The following is a 22,511-nucleotide window of genomic DNA, read 5'->3' as shown; positions in this document are numbered from 1 at the left end:
TCAGCTTGTTGGCGTTGTATTACAGCTTGTTGTTCGCCAACAATGGACTTCAACCTATCAATGTCCACCTGATGAGTGATCTGATCGTTTTTCGTGATCCTGATGAAGTCCGTCTGTCTTTGAATACGATCCGTCACTGCTTCAAGATGAGAGAATAGAAAGTTATTCTTCTCCTCTTGAGTCATTTCCAAGAAGATCCTCTAACGTTCACCACTCGGCTGAGAAGTTGTTGCTCTAATTGCTTCAGCCATGGATCTTTGTGGAATAGCCTGAGGAGATACAGTTTGAGTTTCAGGAGGAGCTGAAGAGACTACCGGTGGATCTTGAACTGGAGCATGAGGGATAGATTCTCGAGTAGAGGTACTCAAGTATCTGCGAGCTTTCTTCTTTTTCTGATGCTCTGTAGATTTTTCTGCTTTCCTTTTCCTTAGACATTCCGCCTCAGACTTAGAAGGAACGTATTCTGGATCATCTTCTTGTCGAATCCTCCTGAATCTTTTTACACCGCGTTCGTCGAGATACATCTCGTATCCAGGTTCGATCAGATGATCATCATCAAAATCTGAATCAGCCTCGTCATCACCACCGGCTGACGTATCACCAGCTGACACTCCACCTGCTGATGTACCACCCGTTGATGTACCACCAGCTGATGTACCACCAGTAGTTCCAACACTAGATGCACCAACGGCACCAGTATCGCCACCATCTCTACCTTCATCATCACTATCACTCCCCCAACTATCCGAATCAATCGGATCTGGACCAAACTTTTCACTCATTCTCCTTTTCAACTCCGGCTCTTCATCATCTGATTCACTATCATTGTGACGCCATTTGTTTTCTTCAGGAGCAATGTAGGCAGTGTTTCCTAGCGCACCGAACAACTTTCTTGGAGGATCACTTTCTTTGTATCTTTTGTGCGCAAGATTCTTGATAATCCTTAAGGAGTTGAAGTTCATCGCCTCGATCTTCAGAACATCGTTGTCGGCTTTAGGAAGACCCGGATGTTGAATATTCATAACCATTTGAAGAAACCGTGGATACATCCAAAACTTGTTCCCGGTTATCCTACTCCCAGTTCTCGTCATGTTTTCTTTCATGTTGCCGAAGATGTACCTTGAAATGCTAAACGGTTTGTTCAGCACCAAAGCCACCATAAAACCAACTAGATCCTTGCCAGCCATGTCATAACCGGCACGTCTATTGCTAAGGCACTGGATGAGAACGTGTAGCAGAAACTTGTAGCGTAACGGTAGATCACCCTTGTTGATTTGAGTGCTGAAGATGTCTCCGGTACATTTCATGCGTAACAAGCAGCCTCGCGTACACATAATTGGAATAGAATCTGGAGCGTCCGGATGGTCTTGTAGTTGTAGCACTTCGTTCAGAATATCCGGAGATATGATCACATCCAAATTGTTCACACGTCCTCTGATAACGTCCTTTCCATCCACTTGCACAACGCTTGTGGAATCCCAGAACGCCTTGATAAGTGACTTGTAAACCGGCGTCGAGAACGTGACATCATAATTTATCCGCGACTCCCTGATCCACTTCGTGATATCTTTCAATTCAGCAAGTTTTTCTTCCGGATCCAAATAGGCGATTTGATTATGGCGTTTCTCAGACATTATCTCCTCTTCCGTTTTGTTCTCCTTCTTTGTCGCGGGTTTCCGTTTGCCTTCTTTCGGAGCCATCTGAAATTGGAAATGTCCATAATAAGCAACAATTACATCACATATGTTTAAATGCTATACTTTGTCATTAATCGTGATTCCGACAGGATGTTTGAGTGCCACCCGAACTCGGGGTGTACTCTGTCATTCATTGCGAATCCGATGGATGTTTAAGTATTGCACTTTGTCATTCGTTGTGAGGGTATTAATCTCGTGAGTTATCGTAAATGTTGTATTAGTTACTGACCTAGTTCGTGTGCATTATTATTAAATTAGGTTATCAGGCTTATCAGTAGACTAAACTCTACCCCATACACTTACAATCAAAGTAGATGCTAATTCTCAGAAGAACTTGAATCAGGAAACTTGTTAAATCAATACTGCATGCTTATAATGTGAGTCATTCTCTTTTTACCAAACTTGCTTTCAAAATCATGTTTGTTTTCAAAGTTATAATTACAGGGATTAAGTCTTTGTAGTCTTCATTACAGCCGATATGTGGGGTTTTGTATACATTACTTGTTAAATCCATCACTATTGGACAACGAGATAGCCAAGGGGTGGTCGAGTGACAAATACCGTGGGTATATGGTTGACATGTAGAAAAATTGTAATCGCTCTTAATACTGTAAATTATAACTATGGGTCATTTTGTGCAAACTGAATGAACTCACTCAGTATTTCCTGTTGACAAAACCTTTTTAAAACGCGTTTCAGGTAATTACAGTGGATTGTAGTAAGAGTTGGATACGGCACTGAAAGGCTTCAAGAAGTGGCTTATTTTATTAATTAAATCAAATTAAGAAATATTGTTTTATGTAATTGGGTTATCCCTTATTAAAGCTACCTTTGTAAACCATGGATTTATCCCATCTATTTAATAAATAAAATCCGGTGTTTTCTAAACTCTGATATTTTTCCTAACTCACGGTCCTGATGAAATTTCCGCTGCAATATTTTTCAAAATAATCACCGGTACCACTTGGCTGTTCGCGGCTCCCGATTCCGTTCAGGGTGGGTCGGGGGTCGTGACATCTAGGTTATTGGTCAGAGGCGTTGTAGATCGGATTATACGATGAATAGCCACAATACGAATTAGGATGAGAGATCGAAGTGTTAGAGTCAGCTTCAAATCGAAATTGGTGAAATCCGTCTACAATCTTCGATCTCAGTACTTTTTTTTCAGGCTAATGTCCGAACCAGAAAATGACCTTGAAAATAAACCCTAAACCCTAGAAAGATTGACTTTGTGTGGTATTGCAATGATTCTGATCATCATTGCCTGGTATAGTGAAAGAAATGGAGATAGATGAGAATTGCTAAATATGAATCAGGGATAGATATTAGGGTTTATGAATGGTGCAGCTGAAAAAGAACGCAATGAAAAAAGGAAAGGATCTCATAATTTTGGGAAGATTGGTTTGATTGAAGAGAGAGGGCGAGTAGAGGAGAAAATAATGACCGCTCAAAGGAGAATTGAGAATTGGAGGAAACAAATTGTGGCTCAAACAACTATTCTCTGGCTTAAAAGCATGTCTACATCATCAAAGTGGTGGCCTAAAAATATAATATGTGGCTAAGTTGTATTTTTAATATACGAGATATATTTACAAAATTAGTTTCCTAAATATTATTAAGTTAAAATATTTAACTTGTATTATTTAATCCGAGGTGTTCTAATTAATAAACACTATTTATAGATATGTAATGTATATGGTAATTGTTAAAACAACAAGAGTATGTCAGGGGGAATGTCCAAGATCAACTCCAAAAGACAGTCCCTTGATCAGAATCTGCAACCAAAGAACACCGTTAGCCTTAACGCGAGAGGGGGCCTCCCGCGTTTGGACTCCAGCGTGAGAATCTATAGAATTTTCTTTGAGAGTCTTAGCAAAAGAAAGGATAAGAGATTAGAGTGTGAGAGAGAGAATAACTTAACTTTTGGCTGGGACAAGACTCTTCTTATATAGGCAGACTGGTCTGCCCAAGGAGCCTTATGCTAGTAGTACACCGTCTAGTCCAGGTAAGCTTATCCATCCTGATGTTGCTTGCAGGTTTGGCCTTTACCTCTTTAGGTATGTTTCAGGTTTTGTGTGTCTCGAGGACACTTTATGCTTTATAGAAAGTTTGTCTTTTCATCTTGACTTATTAAATTCAAGTCCCGAGGTTGTACAGTAATTTTGCCCTCCTATCATCAGTTGTAGGCGCATCAGCTCCAGGTCAGGAGCTTGACCCGGAGCTTCTAGCTTCTTGCTTTGTGCTTTAACGTTGTTTATTTACTTTTACTATTACCATTGACTTTGACTTTACTGACTGGGATCTCCGAGTACCCACGTCATCAGCCCCCCAGTCATGAGTATTGGTATTGTAAATAGCAGCACTTATGACTCTAAGCTTAGGGGTCTTTAATTTTGTCCTTTTCAGCAAAAGGTTTTTTAGCTATGCTTCATTGATGTGTTCAATAAAATGTGAGTTTTTTGTTAAGAAAAAAGATGCATTTTATCGAACTGATGTTCTAGAAGCATTAGCGTTTTCGAGCTTCTCTTCGCTAGGTGTAGTTTAATCATTAGGGCCCATTACCCCACTTGTGGATTTGGGCAACCCGGATATGACTGATGTGACAGTTCCATCAGTTTTCTCCTTGATTACCCTAGCCTTCTAGCCCTGAGGGTTTAATCCCACCCCTCTACTTGTCGGTTTTTTATACAAGTTTGAATTTTGAAATCCTTATTCACTTTATATAACCGTCATCATTGTCCTTCCATTTCTCATCTTCAACATCTCATTTTCTTGTTTTTATCCAGTGGTTACCTTGACGGTTTTCCGATCGTTCTCCTTATAATCTCGGTGAGTTACTGTTCTTCTTCCTTTATTTTTCTTATGGCGTCAAACAAAAATGACACACTTGTTCAGTTTTCAAAACTCACTCAGTCGGACATTGATCAATTTTGTGCCGATTATGGTATCGATCCTACCCTTGAAACACAGGTTCCGGGGGATAGGACCGCGAATCAATGTCCGCCTGGTTTTGTTGTGTTCTATACCTGAATCATTGATCAACCTAACTTGCGATACCCTTTTACCAACTTTTTTCTTGAGGTCTTGAAATATTACCGTCTCTATTTGGGTCAGTTGGCCCCTGTTGGTGTTGCCCGGATTATGCACTCTGGAATCCTGTGTCGGGCTCTTACTTATGAGCCTTCTCTTCTGATGTTCCACTGCTTTTTCCGGGTTGCCCGGAATGGCAACTGGTATACCATCGAGAAGACTCAATGTGAGGCTCCCCTCCTTTCTCACACTGTTGGTCATACCTATGCTTGGAAGAACCAATTCTTTTTTATCTCTGAGCGGTTACTTCCTTTTACAGTTGTCTCTCAAAAGTTTACCGATGTTTTGAATGAGAAGGAACTGGGGGTTAATGAGCTTGAACAGAAGTTACTCCTTAGGCTTCGTGCCTATCATTCCAAGTTGAAGGCTTACCCGGAGGAGCTTCTTGTTATGTTGGGTATCAATCAAGACTGAGTTGAGTCTGGTTTTGAAACAGTGTTGTATTTAAATGAGAAGGGTATGCAGTTTTTATGTTTTCCTTACCTTTTATAGGTTTGTCTGATGCTTATGTTTTGTTTCTTTGTTTTTCAGAAATGAGTGCCCTGGACTAAATTATGCTTAATGACCCTTCTAATGTGGAAATCGGTCAGAAGGAGGTTCCTGAGGGTGCTCCTTCTGTGGTTCGTCATAATGAGCATGTCCGGACTGGTGGGGATTTTGAAAGTGTTCCCGTTCAGCCCCTTGTTGATAGCTCTTCTACTAAGAAGCAACCTGCCCCTCCTCGCGGTCTACCAGGTCTACTGCTTCTCCTGCTGTTGCTTCACAATCTTCTGATCCTATCTATGTTGATATTGGTGATGAAAATGATGCCAATGTCATCACATCCATTATTGTTGTGAAGCCTGTTAAAAAGGAGATTCCAGAGGTTTCCAGTGAGGCAGGTGATGCTCCTGACCAGCAGATATCTGCTATTTTGAAAAAGTTGAATGAGTCCAAGAGGACTGTTCCTGAGAGGTTTGTTCCAGCTGTTGATGAGGTTAAAAAATCAAAAAATTTTTGGAAGAAGGAGGTTAAGGGTGGTACTTCTAAAACTGCTTCCTCTAGGGGAGGGGTTTCTGTTGGGGGTGTTGAGGAAGCTGCCTCCTCTGTGTTTATTGATGAGAAGAAGAAGAAGGTTGAGGTGGTTTTGAAAGAAAAACCGGAGGTTGTTAAGGGGAAGATGCCTGTAAAGGCTAATTTTCCCGTGTTTGTTCCTTAATGGAACGTTCGTGTTTGTGATACTATTACCAGTAACGAGACTTGCCATGATATGCTAAGGAATATGGCCACTCCTGTTGAAAAAGAGCTCTTATCAAAGTTATCCGATGAGGATTCTGCCTATCAAGCTATTACCGATGCTGCCTGACTTGTCACCTCCCTTCCTGATTGCATTGAACGTTGGGCTTCCACTGCTAACAGAGTTGATGAGGTTACCGCTTCTTTGAAGAAGAAAGGAGCAGAACTCAAGATTTCTCAGGAGGATTTGGCAGCCTTCCAGGTAAAGGTAACTAAGCTTGAGGGTCAATTGCTTTCTTCCCAGGCCAAAATGAACGAAGAAACGAAAAAGGTTAAAGTCTATGCTGGGCAACTTTCAGACTTCAATAATTAGTTGGCTAAGGGGAGGGCGGACTTTGGTATTGAGAGGGCTAAATTCAGGCAGGAGCGTGTTGCCGATGAAGCAGCTACGGAAGAGCTAAGGCAACAGGTGAAGCAGTTGGAAGATGATAGGAAATGGTTGATTGGTTCCGGTCTTCGTCGTTCTATAACTTACCTTCTTCATAGCCATGAGTTAAATTAGAATCTTGCAGTTATTTACTCTAAAGCGATGGCTCATGGTCGTCATACAGGTCTTGTTGCAAGGTTTGATGCTGCTTCAAAGGGGGAGCTATAGAGAAGCTTCATGCCTTCAAGCCAAATTCGCTTCCTGATTTTGTTGATACTGTGAAGAAGATGGACGCCCTTTCCTATCCTTATGTGGAAGCCTTGTCTCGTATGGTTGACTGTCCCATAGCTGAACTGGAGGCTTTGGAACCAGCATGTTCGAACAAGGAGCTATGCGATCAACTGCTTTCGGTGGCTTCCATTAAGCAAGCCTTGTTTGAGACCAGTGATGAGGAGGGTGATGATGTTGGTCCTTCTTCAAAGAAATTGAAGGTATTTCCAGATCCTGAGCTACTTTCTACCATGTCAATCCTTATTGATGCTCCCCCTTTGTCTTCTGTAAGGGTTGAGACAACTTTCGTTGCTTCTGGTGATGATGAAGAAGATGACCTGGATGGTTTGTACGACAATCTCTCCTTGGGTAATGATCCCCTCTTCACTGGTGCTGGTTGTAATATGAACAATGTTTAACTTTTTGTGGTTGTATGTTGTGCCCCTATGAGGGCTTATGATGTTTTGAACTTTACGGTTTTAATTGAATGGAAGCTACCCCTAGGGGTACTTAGGTTTTAGTATTTCATACTTTGTGCACTTTTATTGGTTTTTTCTTGCTATTATTTTGTTGTCAAACTTGTGTTTAGCTTATGTCATGGAAAATTTTGTGCCTTAATTTTCCTTTTATCAGTTGTGTTTCTGCAATGTCCTTTTCCGTAAAGGTTTCAAACTAAGTGTTGCAGTCACCTGGTTCGAGTCTTTTTGGAGAGAATTAATGCAAGTTGTTATGGTTCTATCTCTTTTCTAGTCCACCTTTTATTCTGTTATTGTGGTATATTGGACATAAGCTTATTGTGTTTTATAATGTTAGCTTATGGAGCAGAGTTGGTGTGAGGTGCTCACTCTCTTTCATGGACTTACTTTGATTTCCTAATGTTTGATTTGTTTATATACTTGTAACTTTGTGTTTACTTGCATTTTTGCAAATAAACAAGTTTGTAGTTTTTTGTGTGTACTTATACTTATTATAAATGAATTTGGAAGAATCTTCCTTGAGTCCATGGAGTTGTATTATTTTAGGAACTTACCCTGTATACAGGAAGGTATAGCGCCTTGTTCCCTGTTGAGCGATATGGCCTAGGAGCTCATCCCCATTTCATGGGTAGATATAGCATCGGATCCCATGGAGCTTTATTTGGAGGAGCTCACCCTTAGTATAGAACAATGAAATAAGAATTAAAGATTTTTTAACAAAAGTGCTATCCTTGTTTTCATTAAACTGATCTAGGCAAGTACAAGTTTGCTTTTGTCATTACATTGGTTGTCTAGACTATGAATTTTTTGAGTTGCTTTCCATTCCAATGCCTTGGTACCTTACTGCCCTCAGGTGTTTCAAGCTTGTAGGAACCTCCTTTGTGCACCTCGCTAATAATGTATGGGCCTTCCCATTTCGGGCCCATTTTTCCAAGGTCTTCTTGCCTACTTGCCTCGTTGTTCCTGAGTATGAAGTCACTAGGTTTGAAGGCTTCCTTTTTGACCCTTGCATTGTAGTAGGCCTCCATTCTTTGTTTGTACCTTGCTTCTCGGATCAAGGCAGCTTCCCTGGCTTCCTCAAGTAGGTCAAGGTTTAAGAGTATCTCTGAATTATTTCCGGTGTTGTTTTTCTTCGAACTTCTCAGCGTTCTAACTCCAATCTCGGCGGGTCTCACAGCTTTTGAGCCATATACAAGGCTGTATGTGGTCTTTTGATGGCTTGTCTTCTCTAGGGTACAAATGGACCATAATACACTGGGGAGCTCCTCTACCCACTGTTTACTATATCTCCCTAGCCGAGTCTTCAACCCCTCTACAATGCTGCGATTCATTCGTTCTACTTGCCCTTTGATTGTGGATAACAGCAGAGCTGAAGACTTGCTTGATTTGAAGTTCCTTGCACCAGGTGCTAAATGGTTTTCCTGCGAACTACTTTCCATTGTCAGTTACTATCTCCCCTGGTAGCCCGAACCTGCATATTATCTGCTCCCAGACGAAGTTGACAACATATTTTCCTGAGACTTTCGCTAATGGCTTAACTTCTGGCCATTTTGTGAAATAGTCTACTACCACCAGGAGGAATTTTACTTGTCCAACTACCTGGGGGAAGGGTCCTACGATATCCATTACCCACTTATAGAATGGCCAGGCAGCCAATATCGGGACAAGGTCATGCTTTGGACTTGCTTTGACTGGGGCATGTAGTTGGCATGCTTCACATTTGTAAATGACTTCAGCCGTGTCTTTATGCATCATGGGCCAAAAGTAACTCATATTCATTAGCTTTGCCACGACTGTTCTTACTCCCGCGTGTGATCCGTAGGTGCCCTCGTGGACTTCTTTTATCAAGTAGTTGCTTTGGTTTGGGCCCACACATCGTAGCAAAGGGGAGAGGTAACCTTTCATGTAAAGCTTTCCTTCTTCTAGGACATATTGCTTGGCTTTCGTCTTTATCTTGGCGGCTTCTAATTCTATGGGGGGGGGGGGAGGGAGCTTCCCTTCTTGCAGGAACTGTTGGATATGTGTCATCCATGTATTTTCATTTTCTATCACCACATCTTCGATTTCAGCTTCTTCGATAGATCTTGCTTTGAGCACTTCCACGAGCACCTTCTTGGTGAGGTATGCGAATGTCAAGGAAGCTAGCTTACTAAAGGCATCTGCCTGCTTGTTCTTTGTTCTTGATACTTGAGTTAATGAGCAAGATTTGAAGTTACCCATCAGCTCCTTAACTTTTTCTTTGTATTTTACCATGGATGGCTCCCTTGCTATGTATTCTCCCCCACTTGACTTGCTACCAATCTTGAATCGGTGAAGGCGTGCAGCTCCTTGACCTTCATTGTTTTTGCTAATTGCAACCCAGCTAACAAGGCTTCGTATTCAGATTCATTATTTGTGTAGGGAAAATCAAGACGAAGTGCATAAGTATATTCGGTTCCGTGGGGGTCTGTTATGATGAGACCTGCCCCGGAACCTTCTATACAAGAAGCTCCGTCAGAGAACAATGTCCACTTCCCTGGGATTATAGTTTGACATCTTTCTTCTTCTATCTCATTTACCTCCTTGATTACCGACATTTCTATCAAGAAATCTGCCAATACTTGTCCTTTGTAAGCTTTCCTTGGTACATACTCAATCTTGTGTTCCCCCAACCCTATGGCCCACTTAGCTAACCTTCCCGAGTCTTTAGGTTTTTCTAGTATGAACCTTAGTGGTTGATCAGTGAGGACCTGAATTGGATGAGCCTGAAAGTATCTCCTTAGTCTTTTAGCCATGTGTACTAATGCTAGTACCAGCTTCTCGATTGGAGAGTAATTGACTTCGGCTGCCTTTAGAACCTTGCTCACAAAGTACACTGGTATCTGCTCCTTCTCTCTTTCCACCACAAGCACAGAGCTTATTGCTTCTTGTCCTGTGGAAAATCATTTTTAAGAAGCTGTTAGCTTAAATAATCATGGGCATAGGGCGCATGGATCACAAAGTAAATGAGATGTTTATAGTCTGCGAACCTGCCGACAGGTAGACTATGATTATTTCTTCTTTCCTGGGTGCTGCCATGGTCGGCAGGGAAGCTAAAAGCTCCGTGAGTGCTATGAAGGCCACTTGTTCTTCCTCCGTCGATATAAAGTTTTTCTTATCAGCACAGTTTTTCAACGTCTTGAAGAATGGTTATGATCTTTTTGCTGACTTGGGGAGGAAGCGCTTGAGAGCTGCTATTTTTCCATTAAGGCTTTCAACTTCTTTTTTGGTCCTGGGGGACTTCATTTCTATGACCGCTCGGACCTTTTCCGGATTCTCTTTTATTCTTTGTTTCCCCACAATGTGACCGAGGAACTTTCGTTCTTCAAACCCAAAGGTGCATTTATTTGGGTTTAATTTCATGTTGGTTGCTTTAAGATTGTGGAACGTTTCCTTGATGTCTTGGAGCATGTCTTCTCCCGTGTGATTCTTTATTACAAAATCATCAACGTATGCTTCCATATTTCTTCCAATTTTTCGGAGAAGGCCTTGTCCACAAGACATTGATATGTTGCCCCGACGTTCTTCAATCCAAAAGGCATCTTTTTGTAACAGAAGATCCGCTTATCAGTATGGAGCGTTGTCTTCTCTTCATCTTCCTTCACCATTTTGATCTGGTGATACCCTTTATAGGCATCTAGGAAGCACATGTATTCAAAATCAGTGAGCGAGTCCACCTTCGAGTCGATCTTGGGAAACAGGTAGCAGTCTTTGGGATATGCTTTTTTGAGATCTTTGAAGTCAACACACATTCTCCAAGAGCCATCTGGCTTCCTTACCATGACGGGGTTTGCTAGCCAAGAGTGATACTTTACATCCCTTAAGATACCAGCTTCCACAAGTCTTTCTACCCCTTGATAGGCAGCTAGACTATGTTCAGGTGCTATGCTTCTTTTCTTTTGTGTGACAGGCTGGTAGGTGGGAACTGTGTTCAATGCATGCTCTGCTACTTCCCTTGGTAACCCTACCATATCTCCCGAACACTAAGCGAACACGTCCATGTTCCCTCGGAGGAGGTCGATCAACCTTTTCTTGATTATATCAGGGAGGTGATTGTTGATTCTTATCTTTTGTTCCGGGTAGGAATCATTGATGCTTATCTCTTCAACTGGACTTTTATTTGTTTTACTACATTCCCATTCTTCTATTTCCATGGATGCGATCAAGAGGGCTTCTTGTGTAGGTACCAATGAAGCGATACCCTTATCCGTTGGAAACTTCATCATTCCATGTGTTGTCGTTACTACAACATCGAATGCTGCTAGCCCCGGCCTTCCTATCAACATGTTATAGTTTGAAGGGGAACTTTCAATAATGAAGGTGAGCTCCTCTGTTCTTCATAAGTCTCCATCCCTGAAACATAGGTTCAGTGTTATCTTCCCTAAGGGTTGTACCTTTTCCTAAGTGAAGCCAGAGGGACGTCTCAGTAGCTTGTAGACGAGCTTTTGTTTCACTTCAGAGTAAGTCAAAGCATCTTTGATACATAATATTGGAGGCCGCTCTCGAATCCATGTACACTATGTCGAGGGAAGCCCCTTCTATCTCAGCTTCCACGATGATTGGATACTCCTACTTATCGTTTGGATCTGTAGGGGGGAAGCAAATGAAATGTTGATTCCATGGTATGGTCCTCCTCCTTTTCCCTTCTTTTTTGCTTTCTGAACAAACCATGTTTATGCTAACCGCTTTCTTCCCCTCCTTCTTGTCTTTTAATCCTTCACCAAGTGAGCAAGCCCCCACCCCCCGACTTAACAACTTCTTCTATTCTCTTTTTCAACTGATAGCAATCATTGTGTGGTGTCATGTGTCATTGTGGAAGGCACAAAATTTACTTGCATCTCTTTTGCTAGCTGCTTTGGACAGAGGTCGGGAGTTGTACTTGACCTCTTCAGTTGACAAGATTTCTTGGGGCGTCTTGGTGAGGAGGGTGAAGATCTGCTTGTCTTTGTCCTAATTACGATTCAGACGAAGGGCACTTCTTCTATCTTCGAACCTTCTTCCTTCGTAGGACCTGAAAGGCCGTCAATCGATGAAGGGTTGGAACCTTGCCCTTTTGGATGGAGGAGGTAGCTCCCTCCAGCTTCCCTGTTCCCTCTTCTTTGATGCTTGTTTTTCTAATGCTTCGTCACCCTTCAAGAATGATTCTGCCCTTTCATAGGCTTCATCCATTGTCTGAGGGTTGTTTTCATGGAACCTTCTGAGAAGCTTCTTGGGTTTTATAGCGTTCATGAATGCAGATACCCTCATTTTCTCAGTTGCCCTGCTGTACACCAGTCCTTCCCTCTTAAATCTTTCTATGAACGCACGGAGGTCTTAATGATCTTTTTGTTGGATCTGATGCATGACGGTAGCATCTCTGGTACATCTCTTTTGAGGGGTAAAGTTGGCAAGGAAGCTTTTATAAAGGTTACAAAGGATTTTATGCTTCTGGTGGGGAGCCCACAGAACCATAATCTAGTTGGCCCAATGAGGGTTTGCATGAACATATGGCAACATTTGGCATTATTCCAATGCTCGACCGTAATAGCTCCTGTGAAGACTTGAAGATGGTCCTCGGGATCTTCCAGACCATCGTATGTCTTAACGTTAGATGGCATCTTTATCTTTTATCTTTGTTTGGAAGACATAGTTGGCTATCTCTTCGGAGAAGCATGACAATGAGCTAGGTTTATAAGGCCTGGATGGTATATAAAGGTTCACCCCTACTCCACTAGTGTTAACACCTGCTTGGATGTTGGGTTGGGTTTAAGCTTGCGACCCAACCTGGAAAGCTTGCCACATTTGACTTCCCACGAGCTGTTGGCTTAGTTGGGCCAAGAGAGCTGCCATTTGAGGATATTAAGCACCATACAAGGGGAAACCTAGTTGAAGACCAGGAAGTGGCGATAAACTCACAGCTACGGCTCTGCTAGCCAATGGTAACGATCGAAGGGCTTCTTCGAAGGTAGTTGGTGGAGACGGGGTACCTGCTTGAGCCTTTTGGAGGAGCTGTTCAACGGTATATTCTGGGCTTCTTGGGAGCATAATAGGTGAGCTAGTAGGGTAGCTCCCCGGCCCAAGTGAACCATCGGGCATAAGGTATGGATGTGAGTAAGAACTGGGTCCTGCTCGAGTAACACTTGGAGATGTAGTAGTGCACAATGGAGAGGGCATAGGGGAGAGTGCAACTTTAGGTTCATCATAAGAAAAACGTACTCTGACCCCTTTTGTCCGTTCTTCTCGAACATACCCATTCAAGAGTTCTCTTAACACTATGAAATTATTTTTTACTCCATCTGGGGTAATTTCCATGGTTTCAACTGGGAAGAGAACTTCACTCGGTGAAGATGGATTAACTCGTGTAGAGGGAGGAGTTTGGAATTGTTGTGCGTCTTGTGTCATCGGTGCGACATGGAGTCTGTCCGGGTTGGTGGAACAACTATCTACCCCCGGAGTAGCAGGAGGGCTAGACCGAGGCCTAGAACTGCTTAAAACTTCTTTTGGATGAGGATCCCTTCGGGCCATAAAGGAAAGTAACTTCGGAACAGGGCTGTACTACTGGAAAACTGTTCTAAGTAGCGTAGCCCCACAGTGGGCGCCACTTGTCAAAACAACAAGAGTATGGCAGGGGGAAGGTCCATGATCAACTCCAAAAGACAGCTCCTTGATCAGAATCTACAACCAAAGAACACCGTTAGCCATAACGCGAGAGGGGGGCTCCGGCGTTTAGATCCGACGTGAGGAATCAGTACAAGTTCTTTGAGAGTCTTAGCAAAAGAAATGATAAGAGTTTAGAGAGTGAGAGTGAGAGAATAACTTAACTTTTGGCTGGGACAAGACTCTTCTTTTATAGGCAGACTGGTCTGCCCAAGGAGCCTTATGCCAACTGTACACCGTATAGTCCAGGTAAGCTTATCCATCCTGATGTTGCTTGCAGGTTTGGCCTTTACCTCTTTGGGTATGTTTCTGGTTTTGTGTGTCTGGAGGACACTTTATGCTTTATAGAAAGTTTGTCTTTTCATCTTGACTTATTAAGTCCCGAGGTTGTACAGTAATTTTGCCCTCCTATCATCAGTTGTTGGCGCATCAGCTTAGTTCAGGTAAGCTTATCCATCCTGATGTTGCTTGCAGGTTTGGCCTTTACCTCTTTGGGTATGTTTCAGGTTTTGTGTGTCTCGCGGACACTTTATGTTCTATAGAAAGTTTGTCTTTTCATCTTGACTTATTAAATTCAAGTTCCGAGGTTGTACAGTAATTTTGCCTTCCTGTCGTCAGCTGTAGGCGCATCAGCTCTGGGTCAGGAGCTTCTAGCTTCTGACTTTCAGCTTCTTGCTTTGTGTTTCAGCGTTGTTTATTTACTTTTACTATTACCATTGACTTTGACTTTGTTGACTGGAATCTTCGAGTACCCACGTCATAAGTAATGTCAAGAAAAAGAGAAGAAAAAAATTATGACAAGGTATTAATTTACTAGAAATATATAATATAATTTGTTGAATACATTCTGAACTTAGCAATAAATTCTTTCTTTCCTACATAAAGTCTTTCTTTAGTGTTATGGCATACCTACTCTTGTTTTTATAATCTAAATAAATTCTTTCTTTCCTACATAAATTCTTTCTTTAGTGTTATGGCATACCTACTCTTGTTTTTATCATCTACCCAATGTCATATAAATAGCTTGCAATTCATCTCCTTTTCAAATCACACATAAGCAAAAAGCATCAAGACACTTTAACAATCTTAAGTTCTTGATAAACGTATTGATAGATGTGTTGTCCTCAACGTAACATAATGGTTTACAGTTCATGGAGAATGAGTACCACTCTTGTTACCATTCTTTTCTTATTTAATTTTGGTGTCGCTGAATTAGGTATGCATGTTTTGTCTTAATTTCTGATAAGTCGTCTTTATGATATAACCAACATTCTCAGAATCGGAATAGAGCAGCCGGCCACATAACTGGTCTGGCTGATGCTATTTATACCGCTTTCATTTGACAGTTGGTTGCTAGTCGGATGTGCGGACCGGACGGGGTTGTTGGATCATGTTTCAATTTTTTTTATCCTTTTTTATTTCAAATTCTAATTTATTGGATTTATTTACCAGTTAAGACTCCATATTTAATTTGTTAACATTATAAATCTCCACAAAAGATAAAACATTTACATATTATGTTTATAATTAAGTTTTATATGTATGCATACGTATATATTATTTTCAGAATATATATGACGTTATCTGGTTTCCGAAACTCTAAAGTTGACCGATAATGTTGCTGGCTCATGTTTTCTTATAACTTACCATTCATTTTCATTTTGTACCATTTTATAACCAAGAATAAAAATGATTACAACCGTGGTTAATAACTTAGTTTTGTGCCTATTACATTTTTACAGCTCCAAACTATACCTTCATGCATGAAGCAACAAAAGCCCCTAGGGTTTCTTTCTTTGACTACATCGTTATCGGAGGAGGTACCACCGGTATCCCCATAGCCACCACCCTATCTGCGAACTACTCGGTTTTATTACTCGAACGCGGTGGCTCACCTTACAACGATGCCAACATCACCAAGGCCGAAAATTTCGGTCTCTACTTCCTTGACACATCACAAGATTCACCCGTTCAACAGTTTGTAGTTGAAGGTGTTGCGAATGGACGAGCTCGTGTGTTGGGTGGTGGAACATCAATCAACGCTGGTTTTTACTCTCGTGGTGAAAAACAATTCAACAAAGAGGCCAGATTAAAGGATGAAGATTTGATCCAAGATTCCTACGAGTGGACCGAAAAAGTTATGGTTTTTGACCAGGATGTGCAAAATTGGCAATCGGCAGTTGGAGCTGGTCTTGTGGAAGCTGGGGTCACACCGGACAATGGGTTTACTTATGATCACCTTGTTGGGACTAAAGTGGGTGGGGCTATTTTTGATAAAAATGGTACCCGACATACGGCTGCCGATTTGCTACAATATGCAAATCCAGAAGGGTTGTCTCTTTTTCTACACGCAACGGTTCACAAAGTCTTGTTTAAGCATAAAGGTACGTTATTTAGATGTCATGATAACACTACAACATAAGCACAATTGGGAAAATATATAAATCTTTTATAGCCATGAGTTACAATTATAATTATAAACATATAATAGATAGAAATGAGTGACAATTATAATTATAAACATATAATAGATAAGACCACGAAATAGATAGACATGAGTTACAATTATAATTATAAACATATAATAGATAAGACGACGAAAATAAGCATCTCTAAAGAATGTTAAATATTTGGGGTCATATTGATAATCATTACATCATTCATGATTTATGTGAAAATTTAGAAAAAGTCCATGTCTGTCCCTATCCCCAATTCCCTGTAGTTGTTGTTTACTACAGAAACAAGTCTACTTTGGTTATGGTTTGTCCTAATTGGCATTCTCCTGTTAATTAGTCATGAAAAATATAATACATATCCCTTTGTTTATATATAAATGTCGACAACTTGATACAGATTTACACAAATGTCTACAAATATATATTTGGAATATAGTGACATAATAATTATTTACTCATTTCTTACATTTCAATCTTGCATAGGAAGCTCAAAGCCAAGGGCTTATGGAGTAGTGTTCGAAGATACGCTAGGGACAAAGCACGTTGCATATTTGAAACGTGAAAAGAATAACGAAATCATATTGTCTGCTGGAGCTCTTGGAAGCCCACAACTTTTGATGTTGAGTGGCATAGGTCCAAAAGACCAACTTGACGCCCTTAACATAAAAATTGTTCTTGAACAACCCTTTGTTGGTCAAGATATGGCAGATAACCCACTAAATGTACTCTTCATTCCTTCTCCTATCGGCGTTGAGCGATCTTTAGTCCAAGTTGCGGGTATTACTCCATTCGGTAGCTATATTGAAGCAATTGGTGGCTTTAACGTTATCTTCGTGAATCTTTCGGACTATCAGGGTTATACACCAGAGGTATGATTTATAAGATTAAAGAGCTCATAAATATGTTGGTTGTGACAAATTTAGGACCGAAATTGTTGTACAAAATGTTTGTGGTTAATCAATTTTGTGACGGTTTAAGATCCTTTTGTTGCACAAATTTATGATCTGTCTGGGATTGACGTTTAATTTTGTTATATAGTCTTTTCCTCTTTGTGACTGATTTATGATCGACATTTATTTCTTTTTTTAATATATATATATATATTTTTTTCTGATTTTCAAATGTTTTGCAAGAAAACGGTCTCTAGTTATGAGATCCGGATGTAGTAGTGAACAAAGTGATTTTTTTTTCAGTTTATGTGTATACATGTTTTATGTTGTACCCGCTTTATACAAAAATGTCTGGACCAATCCACTAAATTGATATAAAAACGATTAGAACTTTAAAGATGAATACATTGAAGCTAATAAAAACCACATAGTTGCATAAAATGGTAAAAGCTGAAATTTCTTGCATTTAGATATCATTTGGCCTTAATTAAAGATCTGACCTCTTTTTTTTGTGTTTGTTTTTTTTAATTATTTGGCCTTAATTAAAGATCTCACCTCTTTTATTTTGTTTTTTGTTTTTGTTTTTAATTTCTTGCAGGAGGGCGGTTTCATATATGAAAAGACTAATGGCCCTTTATCTAAGGGTAACCTAACGATTGTAAATCGTAATGCATCTGACAACCCATCTGTAACATTTAACTACTTTAGCGAACCTGAAGACTTGCAGAAATGCGTGAAGGGGATCAAAACCATCCTAAAAACAGTTAATTCAGAAGCATTCTCAAACTACAAGCTCGCCAACATGACAACCCAGGATATTCTTGATCTTAACATGAAAATACCCTATAACATGAATGCACATGGTAATACAAGCACCTCCTTAGAACAACATTGCAAGGACACTGTAAGAACTATATGGCATTATCACGGCGGGTGTCATATCGGGAAGGTTGTTGATGATGAGTATAAGGTTCTTGGTGTCGATTCTCTTCGTGTTGTTGACGGGTCGACTTTACTTAACTCTCCGGGAACTAATCCTCAAGCTAGCTTGTTGATGCTTGGAAGGTATCTTTATTTTGATATTCAAAACATACAAGGCTCTTTCCGACGAATTTCCATCAACACTTGTTTCGTTTGAAAAACTAGTGGGAAATATTTTCCGACCAATTTTCCAACAAAACATTTATTAACAACTTTTCGACAAAAATACTAAAATCCCCCACAAAAAAATACTTCCATTTCCAACCAATTTTCGACAAAAATATTTCCTACAAATTTCCAACCAAATCTAATTTTATTAATAAAAAAACAAGATAAAAACCCGACGAATTTCCAATCTTTATCATGTCGGAATTTTTGGCGTAGGAAAACGGTTGAAATTTATGACCAAATTTTTTGAATTGGAAACTTTTGTTGGAAAATTTGGTTATCTCTAGTGGTATATTGATCATGACATCATGTATTGTTGTGTGTTAATTAACTAACAATAAGGCGTTATGGTTATCTGGTTTTCATTTATTGCAGATACATGGGAGTTACTATACTGTCCCAAAGGATCGCAGGGGAGAAGCGATTTGCAAATTGACCGGGCATTCTATTTCTTAAATACTGGTTTTATTTTTAATATTTTGTTTTGTCGGTTTTAATGGTGGTATACTCATTTTGTTTTGGTGTGAATGATTTAGATTTCAATAAGTTTGTAATGTAAGGATACATGGAATAAGGCTATATTGCGCCACTTTAGCATGACGTCTGTGTAACGTAGACAAGAGGCTCTATTGCCTTTTTCTAATAACACCCATGCAATAGAATAAAGCCCTCAATTTATCACTCAACCATTTTCTTTTGTTTTTTATATCATATTTAAACTAATTAAAAAAATTGATTACAAAATAAAATAGCAAGTTAAAAAAATAGCATAACATTTCAAATAAAAACTAAAGGTACGAATTTTAAACAAAAACGACAACACATTGTTCTCAAAATTATACAAGCCGGGTTCTCAAATTCTCCAAGTTGCAACGTTAGCAAACTGGGTGTTGTAGATGATCTGGTACTCACTACAGGCCGTAACAATCGCTTCATCCTCAAGTATGCCTTCTTCGCCGTTCAACGCATTCATAAAGCACCTTCTCTGTAACCCTCGTTCCCATTTATACCGAATATCTTAAATATTCGGATGATTTAATCCCAGATTTTTTTTATAAAATAGAACTTACTAGTTTAGGTTAACTGCAAGCCCATACGGGTTATGTTAGGATATGAGTTTTAACTTGTATGTTTTAGGTGAACACAAAAATTTAGAAAGATATCAAACTTGTATTGATGATTATAATCAAAAGATTACAAGAATGATATTACACTCCCCTTCAACCTAATCACCCACAATCTGTTCATTCAATGCTTTGATGAAATAGATCACTATCAGGTGAGATCTATTTATACTATGTACAAACATGTGTTTGCAATCAAGGCTGACATCACCCTGATAGCGACATCTAACATTCCTAACAGGAAAGATTCACAGAGCTTATAAAAATCTGATTGAATTAATAACTGATTAAATATACTTAACATCCTTTTTTTCTAACACTGTTACATTAATAAAGTCTGTTCTCTAAACCTCTGTACATTAGTTCTAAACATTTGTTTAGGCCTAATTGATGTTTGGTCTTCACCATCAATGCTTTGTCTTCAATAGGGCTTTGGCCTTTGAACATATGTTTCTTCTTCTTCTTCAACAGTGTTTCCAGTCTTTGACTGTGCTTTGTAATCTTCAAACATATGTTATGTTAGTGTTCAAGATTCACTATCTTTGGGGAGAGCTGCAAATCATTACTCGTTTATTTCTTGATCAGAATAGTATGTTTTGGCTTTTGATACCATATGTTCTTTTGTAGGTCCAACAATCTCCCACTAGAATAGGAGATGCCAAAACTCAGCTTTATTGATCAACTTTTATTCCTCATCAACTTTTCTCTGATTTACCCTTTGAAATTGAGTTCAAACTTCATAGAGTAGTTGTCTTCCGGGTCCCTTTCAAGTTCAAGACCTAATAGGTCTTGTTGATATTCACCTTTAGCCCAAAAACACTATTCATAGAGATCTTTTGAACTTCTCCATTAGCCCCGAACAATGTCAATTCATGGCTTGTCTTATCACACTTCCATTTTAGAATTTTGAGCCTAGATGGGTTTCTTAGCCCAAAAGTTATTGGTGCTGTTTTGGTGAAGAAGGTCTGCCCAAGATTTTCCCAAAGAGATCTTCTAGATTTGTATCTCGGTGACCATAAATGAACTCATTCCTGATCCCTTCCTTCCTATATTCGTCTTGATATTTCTTTATATCTTCTGCTAACATCTCTTTTTGTCTTTTTAGATAACTTCTTGTGGCCGAGGAGATATTCTTTGCATTTGGAAGTTTTGAGGGATCAACAAGAGTCTTGATAGGGAAATTACCATTGTAGCCCTGGGAAAAAAATGGCCTGTACGCAGCCCACTTCAGGGGTATAATTGTAATTTCATTTTTATGTTAATCTTCAGGTTGTGTTTGGGGTGGGGGGGGGGATTTGACCGCGACGCACTGACGTAGTTTTTACTCGTTTATCAAGCTTTAAATTTATAAAACACGATATAACACTATCACTCTCTACAACACGATAGGGCAAGTGCACCCATCATTGGCGTAGTATAGTGATGATAAGATACCGAGGTCGTCCAAGGACACAAGCGCTTTTAATACCGGAATATCATCAATGTTTAGTCTAACCAAATTTTGAGAAAATATATTTAGATAAGTAAAATAAAGAAAGAAACTAAACAAGTAAAAGAAACAAATAGACAAAATAGGATCACTTGGTTCCGACTCATCTTTTATGTATCCTTTGTTGGTGCACTTGTGTCTGTACTTTGTCTGTATTCGGTCTGATATAAACGATGTCCTGATTTGTGTTGTAAGTTGACCAAGTCAACCATCCTCCGGTTTGACTTGGACAACAGTTGAAAGATGTTCTGATCGAAGGATAGCCTCGAAGGATACACCTGATCCTTCGAGGTGATCGAAAGATATGGTTCGACCATGGTTCGACCATTAGACCTCGAAGGATGATCCTTCGAGGTCCATGCTGATCTTTCGTGTAACATGTGGTCGACAGATGATCCTTCGGACCATCTGTCGAATCCTTCGAGCAGACATGCTGAGCTGGGTATATATACCCATGCATGTGTTGAGTGTGAGTTAGTTCTGCCATTTTGCACCGAGAGATAGAAAGCTTAGAGAGCATTCTGCCCAGAACTCACACACACACTTAGAGAGTTTATAGAACACTTCTGTAAACATTGAGCTTGTAACCGAACCCTCATTGCATTAATACAAGTTGTGTTAATCGGTGAACTTGTGTGTTTTGTTTCTCTACTTGCTACTAACTCGGTTTGCTTGCTAGCTTGGATTCCGCACTCGCTAGTAGGTTTGTATAACAAGGTTTAGGTTCGTCATCCTCCGCGAAAAGGGACCTACAAGTGGTATCAGAGCTTGGCTCTTTACCTTGTTTAAAACCGGGTTTTTACAAGTTTTGGTGTGTTGAAACACTTGGTTTTGCACCTGTTTTTACTTAGTTTCTTGCATTTTCTCTGAGTAAAAACGTGTTTAAACTAACCGGGAGTGTTTAAAGTGGGGTTGGGTAACTTGAAAAATTGTTTTAAGTGATTTTGAATTTTCCGGCTATATTCCGGTTCAAAATTCCGGTGACTGGTGTTGAAGATAAGGTTGTCATTTTTGGCAAATTTTTTTGGCAAATTTTCAAAGTTGGTGGTGATAGGACAGCCTGCACATACCATCTTGCCGAAAGTTGACCTACCAACCTGTCACCTTTTCACCAACCTATCACATCAGATCAGTGTGTGTCAGGACCTCTCGAAAGATATCTTTCGACATCGAAAGACTATCCTTCGACATCTGTCGATCAAGGAAGGCTCGAAAGATTGTTATCCTTCGACCCATCTTTCGAAGTCTGAATCATATCCTTCGAGAAAGAAATCTTTTCGAAAGACTAGTGTCCGAAAGATTAGGATCCTTCGTATTGGTGAATCTTTCGAGATCTGTTGTCCGAAAGATAGGGATTTAGCTCGAAAGATAAGGATCTTTCAAAGGAGAATCCTTCGAGCTCTTGAATCTTTCGAAATCATTGTTCGAGACTCAACAGTAATCTTTCGAGTACTGTTGATCCTTCGAACAATAGTTGATCTTTCGATTGTGGTCAGTTTGTTGTTAACAAGTTTCTGTGATTTCAGATCCTTCGACCAGGATCCTTCGGCTGTGTATCTTTCGGATCATTCTTA

General features: G+C 40.0%; 1 protein-coding gene across 1 annotated transcript; it reads left to right on the top strand.

Annotated features, from left to right (window-relative positions):
- Positions 1–14,770: 14,770 nt before the first annotated feature.
- On the top strand, positions 14,771–18,914 carry LOC118485498 (protein HOTHEAD-like). Its single transcript, XM_035981650.1, has 5 exons — positions 14,771–15,045; positions 15,572–16,213; positions 16,769–17,154; positions 17,774–18,240; positions 18,700–18,914. The coding sequence occupies exons 1-5, from the start codon at positions 14,943–14,945 to the stop codon at positions 18,758–18,760; spliced, it is 1,659 nt and encodes a 552-aa protein (XP_035837543.1). The 5' UTR covers positions 14,771–14,942; the 3' UTR covers positions 18,761–18,914.
- The last annotated feature ends 3,597 nt before the right edge of the window (positions 18,915–22,511 follow it).

The sequence above is a fragment of the Helianthus annuus genome, chromosome 13, assembly GCF_002127325.2.
Source record: "Helianthus annuus cultivar XRQ/B chromosome 13, HanXRQr2.0-SUNRISE, whole genome shotgun sequence".
NCBI classification, from domain to species: domain Eukaryota; kingdom Viridiplantae; phylum Streptophyta; class Magnoliopsida; order Asterales; family Asteraceae; genus Helianthus; species Helianthus annuus.
Note: the sequence above shows the minus strand (reverse complement) of the source record. Positions and strands in the feature narration are given on the sequence as shown.